The sequence below is a fragment of the Coenobita brevimanus genome, chromosome 27 (genome assembly GCF_032717465.1).
Source record: "Coenobita brevimanus isolate Jiangsu-jjx chromosome 27, ASM3271746v2, whole genome shotgun sequence".
NCBI lineage: Eukaryota > Metazoa > Arthropoda > Malacostraca > Decapoda > Coenobitidae > Coenobita > Coenobita brevimanus.
In genome coordinates, this window is record NC_136980.1 from 10,305,845 (window position 1) to 10,314,249 (window position 8,405).

At 45.4% G+C, this 8,405-nt stretch overlaps 1 protein-coding gene across 1 annotated transcript; it reads left to right on the forward strand.

Moving 5' to 3' along the window:
- Nucleotides 1-596: 596 nt before the first annotated feature.
- LOC145394435 (uncharacterized) lies at nt 597-1,406 on the forward strand. Its single transcript, XM_080268298.1, has 2 exons — nt 597-665; nt 1,128-1,406. Exons 1-2 carry the CDS (start codon nt 597-599, stop codon nt 1,404-1,406), a joined length of 348 nt encoding a protein of 115 aa, XP_080124424.1.
- The last annotated feature ends 6,999 nt before the right edge of the window (nt 1,407-8,405 follow it).

The window sequence follows — 8,405 nt, forward strand, 5'->3', positions numbered from 1 at the left end:
TGGTGAATTACGCTGATGTATTTTCCACAGGAGATCTGGACCTGGAATGCAATGACCTGGTGGAACACCACATCAACATGGGGGATCAGCAACCGATAAAGCAAACCCCTCAAAGGATAGCTCCAGGCTGCCATCTGGATAGGGAGAAGGTGATGGAAAATGTACACCAACAAGGTCTAACTGAAGGATGCAACAGTCCATTGGCATCTGGAGTCGTCCTGGTGAAGAATATGGATGGTTCCCAGAGGTGCTGTGAGGACTACCAGGCCCTCATAAATGTCATCATCAAGGGCTCCTACCCTCTGCCAAGGATGGACAGCACACTTGATGCCCTGGTGGGAGCGAATTGGTTCTCAATGCAGAACCTGAAGTCTGAGAACAATCAGGTCAAGATGGCAGACGCATATAGGGAGATGATGGCTTTCTCATATGGCCAGGGACTGGCAGGCTAAAGTCGAGCCCTCCAGGTTGTGTAATGCTCCAGTGACCTTCGAGCGTCTGGTGGAAAGGGTAATGGAAGGACTACATTGGAAGATAACCCTGATCTACCTGGATGTTGTGATAATTTTTGGCAAGACCATCAAGAAGGATTGGAGATGCTGTCTGATGTCTTTGATCGATTCAAAACTGCACACCTTAACCCGCCAAGTGCCGGAGCCGTACAGGTACGGCCGTGCCTGTGTCTGAGGACAGTGTTGGAGCCGTACCTGTACAGTCTGTAATTTCAACCGGCGTCAGCACACTAATTTTCGTGTTTGGGTGGAGATGACTGGCATGAACACTCATGCACCCTTCCTGCATCTGTGCCCACTTCCTATATCATCTATATATCCAGCAAGAGTGTCCTTGGCTCGAATAGCATAGTTACCGATGAAGAAAACGAAGTTCTCCTACCTCAACTCAATGGGTGTTGACGGCGCCCGATAAAGTCTATGGGCGTTACTCCGAAGTTTTCATCCACCTGCTCGGGAGAATCGACCTCAAAATCGACCTAAATGGCTTCTGTGAGTACTTTTATGGTTGTTCTCCATGTTTTCTCATCATTTCTAACCTATCTAGCAAAAAAAGTCGACAATTGGTCGGCACCACAGTTCCATGAGGGTCCAAAGTCTGCTGGCGCATGGCAGGTTAAGCTTAGTCCCAAGAAATGTTGCCTGTTCTGCAAGGAATTCCAGTATCTTGGACACATCATGAGTGAATCAGGAGGGTGCACTGACCCACAGAAGGTAGCTGCTGTAAGAAACTGGCCAGTGCCAACCAGTGTAACGGAGCTGCAGATTTTCCTGAGTTTGTGCCTCTACCATCACCAGTTTGTAAAGGACTTTGCCACCATTGCACCGTCACTACACCAATTCATGAAAAAGGGACACAAGCAGGACTGTGAAAAAGGGGGGAGGGGTAACTGAGGACAGTCCCTGGAGTCCGGGCCCGAGGGGGCCTGCACCCTCCAAGATAGTGTTATGAAGGAGGAAAATAAAACAGAGAATAGTTCACTCTATAATGACATTTCATTTCTAAAGAAAATATATAAAAGGAAGTAGAAATAGTTATATTTAAACACATACACACAAGGCTACGTGTAACATTTACAGTACACAGTCGTGAACTACTGTGTGTTTGTCACACTGAAAGGGGCTGAGGGCTATACGAGCAAACAGCCTCTGACCCGCTATCTTCTTTTGTTTTAACCTCTTACAGAGTTATCAATCAGTCAGAAATATATTTCCATAAACAAATATTCGATGCAGTATACTGTATTAGGTATATGATACCTGAAGCTATAAGCATTCCAGTTCCTCTGGGGGAGGCGGTGGCAGAATCGGTAGAGAGGCGGCCTGCAGTCCTAATGGACCCAGGTTCGAATCCCGGCTGAGGCAGGGAACGGTTTAAGGATTTGAATTTCTTAAAAAAAAAAAAAAAAAAAAAAAACAGGCTCTTCTGATTTACCAGATGACCCGCCGACATGTCATAAAAGTACCCCCGCAAATACCAGTACACCAGTCCTGTATGAGACAGCACTATAGCATGTATGCAATATGGATGGTGGGTGTTAGCACCGAAATGGTGACATGTGGAGATGTAGGAGGACTACTGGACCCCAAGGAGGACTACTGGGACTTGGGAATAGGTCCTGAAGCCTTTGCCCAGACTCGGACACGTAAAAAAGAAAAAGAAAAAAAAAAAGAAAGAAAGAAAAGAAATCGTTTGAATCTGGGTGGGCTTCCTGGCTCAGCTTACCAGGGGATACAATACACACATTAGGTCAGCTAACGCATCGTTTTCTCATATTCCAGGTGTTCCCACAATCTACAGACAAATTATAAATAAATAAAAACCGTCACTAGCGTGACAACCGCACAGTCGTCATACTCTCCCTCTAGAGTTCACCACGAATTGACACTTCTCAATTCGTCTTAATTGCATACACTTCCATAATACAATATTTATGCAATATTGTTCAGTATTAGATTACTGCCGACAGTAATATATACTTAGATTGTATAAATAAATCATCCACTTCACACAGTACCTTAATTAAAGATGCCATATGTTCTACGAGGTGCTATCCAAAATTTTCTGGACTAATTCTATACAAAAGAAAACGCACCATAGCTCCTATTGGCTGCCATCACCCTTGAAGCAGTTCCTTTGCTCATTGATACCCCAGTTCCAGCACTTCCTCCAGTGCTGGAATGCTCCCTGGAAGTCCTTTTCAACGAGAATGTCCAGCACCACCTGCTGTTCCTTCTGGATGTCCTCAGTGGTATCAAAACGACGCCCTTTCGGTTTGATCTTCATTTTTGGGAACAGAAAGTAGTCTCGGGGCCAAATCCGGCGAGTAAGGAGGGTGGGAGACGATAGCCATGTTGTTCTTGGCCAAAACTGCCGAACGTTGAGCGCATTGTGAGCCGGGACGTTGTAATGGTGAAGCAGCCAGTTGTCCTGCCAAAGGTCAGGCTGGGCGTCGCCTTCTTACATCTTGACACAGTTGCCGCAAAACATCACAGTAGAAGCTAGATTTGACAGTCCGGCCAGCCTGGACAAATTCTTTGTGCACAACACCCCCGATGTAAAAAAAAAAAAAAAAAAAAGATCAGCATGCTCTTGACATTGCTTTTCATCTGTCTGGCTGATGGTTGACCAGCCCTGAACTGCAGATGCCACTGAAACACCTGTGTCCAACCAACTGATTGCTCCCAATCACTTGTTGAATCATTGCCTGGGTCTCTGTTGCATTTTTTTCTGAGATTCACACAAAATTTAATTCAAATTCGCTGTTCCATTTTATATCCATCTCGAAAATCGCTTCACGACACGTGCAGGACAGCAAACAATGGAACATCACTAATCCCCAGGTCTGGCTAGCTCCGCGCCGCGTGGCACACAGACTGACTCACTACACACTGACTGACTGACAGTGCATGTTAGTACCGCCACATAGAGCTGCATCGCGCTACTACAACCCATTCAGGCATCACGATCCCAGTCCAGAAAATTTTGGATAGAACCTCGTATAACCAACCACACATTACCATTTTTTCCTGCCATATGCACACTGTCTTCCAGACTTAACATCCAATGCTACCATCTCTCAGGACTCCAAGTCTTTTTTGCCACTCACCCAAGCTTACCAGAAATAATTTTTTACAGGGTTCGGTTTATAATGTCTGCTTTGTCTGTCTCTTCCCTGCTGGTTCGACCCATCGCATCCCGAGGGTCGGTTGTTGGTTTCTCCCTCATATGACGTTCTGTTCATCCATTTCTGAAAAACAAAAATGGATCCAAGACATGCTGTGGTGAACTTTGGCATTGTGTTCCCTTCCTTTTGTCGGGGCGGTAGCTTTCATTTTTTTTTTTTTATTACAGTGGAAGTAACTGCGATTTTATTTGCTCCCATTATTTCTTCCCCAGACAACTTTAGTGATTTTTAGTGACTTCTGTTGAGCTCTCTTTGCACTAACCCTTTTATTCGTTCTGTCCACAGGCTTTATCCAAATTAGAGTGGCATTACTCGTTCTGTCCATAGGTTTTATCCAAATTAGAGTGGCATTACTCGTTCTGTCCATAGGTTTTATCCAAATTAGAGTGGCATTACTCGTTCTGTCCGTAGGTTTTATCCAAATTAGAGTGGCATTACTCGTTCTGTCCACAGGCTTTATCCAATTTAGAGTGGCATTACCTCCGAAAACGTTGTGGCTGTCGTGTGGGGTTGAGTTGGGTTCCAGCCCATATGGGAGTATCAGGGAATGAGCTGGCTAAGGCAGTATCGGCTCGCCCACCATCTACTCTGTGATCCCAGCCTTTTCAGCGTTGGCTGCCTGCATTACATTTTTACCTTATTATTGTTGGACAAGTTCAGTGTTGTTGGCAAGAACGCTGGGAAGCGGTGTGGACTAACGAGATAAGTACCATCTGTGACAAGCTGGGCTCCTTCAGTTACTGGAGCTGGCCTCCACATTGGCCACACCAGGTTCTCTCATTGATTTTTAATGGAGAGGGTGTTTCCCCCCCCCCCTTGAAGTGCATGGCTTGATGAATGAGTTTGGAAGTATGTATAAGCAACGGAATCTAAATGTGAATGTAGGGAAGAGTAAAGTCATGGTCGAGAGAGAAGTGAAATCACTGGACGTACAGTGAAGTTGGATGAAGGGAAAATGGAAAATGCGAGTACATTTAAGTACCTGGGTAGAGTGATGAGTAAGGATGGATGTTTGGAAGGTGAAGTGCTTGATAGGATACAATAAGGAAGAAAGGCTGCTGGTTCTTTGAAAACAGTGATAAGAAACTGGGAAGTGTGCATGGAAGCAAAAAAGTCGGTGCATGACAGTATTGTGATACCAACTCTAACGTATGGTAGTAAAGCTTGGACCGTGTTAGAAGGACACAAGTCAAGAGTGAGAGCAGTGAAAATGAGTTATTTAAGAGGAGCATGTAGAGTTACGTGGAGAGACAGACTGACAAATGAGGAAGTGAAGGAGCGTTGTGGTGTGGATGTGAATGTGATAGGAAACGTCAGGAGAAATACACTGAGGTGGTTTGGCCATATGGAGAGGATGGAGAGTGAAAGACTAACGAGGAGGGTGTATGTGAGTGAGGTGGAGGGGGGGGAGAGGGAGGGAGAGGCCAAGGCTGAGATGGAAGGATGGAGTGGAGAGGTATATGAGAGAAAGGGGTGTGAGATGGGAGCAGGGCAGTGAAATGGCCGGGGACCGGGTGACATGGAGGCGATTTGTTTGTGGCCACCCCTTACGGGATTAAAGTGTCTGACAATAGATAGGCAGATTGTGTTCCCTTACGTTTCTCTGTGAAATCCTTGGTCCCCTTGACTGTTCAGCAGTTGTTGGAGTGGCCTAGTCTTAGGGATTTGTGCCGTTGGTACTTCTCCAAGCACCTGGCGAGTGACCAACTGTACCGTCTATCGTCGGTACTTGTGAGAGGTGCGTGTTGTATGAGCCAGGGAACTTGTGCAGGCAGCCGGGCTACACTGTTCCAAGTTTTGTCTGTGAATTATTGTATGTTATCTATTGTTTGCTTTTATTCTCCTCACTGTTATGTTTTAATCTGTGTCTGGAGGCATATGACCCTGGCAGTTGCGCCGCAAGTGTTGTTATTTTCACCTTGTATATAGGCTGCTGTATATAGGCTACTGTATATAGGCTACTGTATATAGGCTACTGTATATAGGCTGCTGTATATAGGCTACTGTATATAGGCTACTGTATATAGGCTACTGTATAGCCCATGTTTGTCTTGGTAATACTGACTGTGCTGATGGCCGAACATGGTGACGCATCAGAACTGTGATACTTAATTGGGATTTAATGTTGTGGTAATTTGCTCTTCCATCTTACCATTATTATATGTGATGTTTTTCAGTCTGATCTGAACTACATTCTATCAGTTACACACAAACCCATCCACTGCCAAAGAGTCTCTCCAAAGATGAATAAAATCACCTGCAGGTAGCAAAGGGAAATGATAAAAGATGGCATAATACTGAAGGGGTTAGTAGTAACAGTAGCCTAGTAGTAGTAGTAGTACTAATAGTAGTAGTAGTAGTAGTTGTTGTTGTTGTTGTTGCAGCAGCAGTAATGGTAGTAGTAGTAGTAGTAGTGGTAGTGGTAGTAGTAGTAGTAGTAGTAGTAGTAGTAGTAGTGGTAGTAGTAGTAGTAGTAGTAGTGGTAGTGGTAGTAGTAGTAGTAGTAGTAGTAGTAGTAGTAGTAGTAGTAGTAGTAGTGGTAGTGGTAGCAGCAGTAGTAGTAGTAGTAGTAGTAGTGGTAGTGGTAGTAGTAGTAGTAGTAGTAGTAGTAGTAGTAGTAGTAGTAGTAGTAGTAGTAGTAGTGGTAGTGGTAGCAGTAGTAGTAGTAGTAGTAGTAGTAGTAGTAGTAGTGGTAGTGGTAGTAGTAGTAGTAGTAGTGGTAGTAGTAGTGGTAGTGGTAGTAGTAGTAGTAGTAGTAGTAGTAGTAGTTGTAGTCCCAGGTTCATCTGGATGTGAACCCACTGAAATGCAGGCTGAAGCCGCTCGCCTCCTGCTGTCCACCATCTTCATCTGGGGGACAGGGAGGCTGCTGAGGGACGTTTGTATAGCCAGGCAGCTCCACCACCTGGTCATGTCGGTGCCACCACGAGAAGGCGTCCCCCTCCAATAACACTCAAGATGCTTAATAATGGATTATATTCTAATCTTTCTACCTCCAGACGATTTTATTCAGCTCCGGAGGCAATTTGAACCAGAAGGGGATATCTACAGGGCAAGCCATATCTATCGCTGCTCTTCCACACGGCCAGGCGATATATTGTGTGTTGAGGGCACAGCTTAGTTAACGTTAGCAAATATGTATCCTGAATCATGCTTTCACTTCCTGCTCCCACTGTCACTTCCAGCCCACACCAGCAGACTGAGCCGCCCACGTAATACATGGGATACCACCACGTGAATTACTATACTCTTTTCACCATAACCTGGCCTATATTATTGTCTTCTGCAGCTTATTTCACAGAGCCCAGTGGCAGAAAAAGACAATGCTACAGATCTACATGCCTTCCATAGCACTTCTTCATGACTAGCCTCATTATACAACGAATATACTGATACAAGTCGGCATTCAAGATGGGGAGAGTTCAATTTTAAGCCAAGTTCAGAGGAAGGAGAGTGTAGTGGAATGTTGTTTACCGACCTCCTTGTATATCCTGCATTAAGCCCTTCCATACAGCAGTCTGGTCTTATTCTTCCTATCCTAGACGATTTTCCTCGGTTCAGGAGACGCTTTTCGCACTGGAGGGATTAGACCTTGACTTCATCAACCCCTTCACAACGAGAGATTTCCCTTCACCCAAAATTTCGTTTTTTTGTAGTTTATTCTTCCTGCCTCAGATGATTTTATTCAGCTCAGAGAGACGGTTCGATTTGGAGGGGTTGGATGTGGGCTTCACTTGCCCTATCGCTAAAGGCCTGCCCTAATGCTGAATAAAATCGTCTGGAGATAGCACGGATAACACGGAGTATTGTGCTGAAAGGGTTAGTAGTAGTAGTAGTAGTAGTAGCAGTACTGTAGTAGTAGTAATAGCGAGAATAACAAGGAAAATAAGTTGCTTGTGGCGGAGGAAGTAGTAGTAGTAGTAGTAGCAGCAGCAGCAGCAGCAGCAGCAGCAGTAGTAGTAGTAGTAATAGTAGTAGTAGTAGCAGCAGCAGCAGCAGCAGCAGCAGTAGTAGTAGTAGTGCCCAGTCAAAGCTTGACGGCAACTACACTCCTCCCAATCCCATCATATATGACAGGATAATTGGAGATATGGTGTGGCGGGAGGCAATGCACACATAGGGAGGGGCAGGACCGTTAGGCCTGGATGCAAACTCTTGGCGAGTAACCTTCAGTAACATCAAGTTTGGGGAGGCAGCAACAGACCTGTGCAACACCATTGCCTCACTGGCGAGGAAGCTGGCTTCAAGTCAGTGCAACAACATGGAAGCACTGACGGCTTGCAGACTAAACCCCCTTGATAAGAATCCAGGGTGTAGGCCCATCGGGGCGGGTGAAGTCCTGAGTCGGCTTATAGGAAAATGCATCATGAAGGTGGTGAAAGATGATGTTAAGCAGGCAGTTGGCAACCTCTAAGTGTGTGCAGGCCAGCAGGCAGGAGGTGAGGCAGCAGTTCACTCCATGAGGAAAATATCTGAAGAAGAGGATTGACATGCAGTATTACTCGTTGACACCTCAGACACATTTAATTCCAACAATCGAGAGGGAATGTTGCACAACATAAAGGTCAAATGGCCAGCATTCTCCCAGTTTGTGGAAAACACCTACAAAGAACCAGCAAACCATTACATTGTGGGTAAGACAGCTGCTCATGATGTCAGTGTTATCCAGTCCACAGAAGGAACTACCCAGGGGGAATCAGTTGCC

Bases quoted from the DNA above. Each gene is read 5' to 3' on its own strand.
- LOC145394435 (XM_080268298.1), top strand. From the start codon at position 597: ATGCTGTCTGATGTCTTTGATCGATTCAAAACTGCACACCTTAACCCG. The intron at 666-1,127 runs GTACGGCCGTGC...GGCGCATGGCAG, and splicing joins CAAGTGCCGGAGCCGTACAG to GTTAAGCTTAGTCCCAAGAA.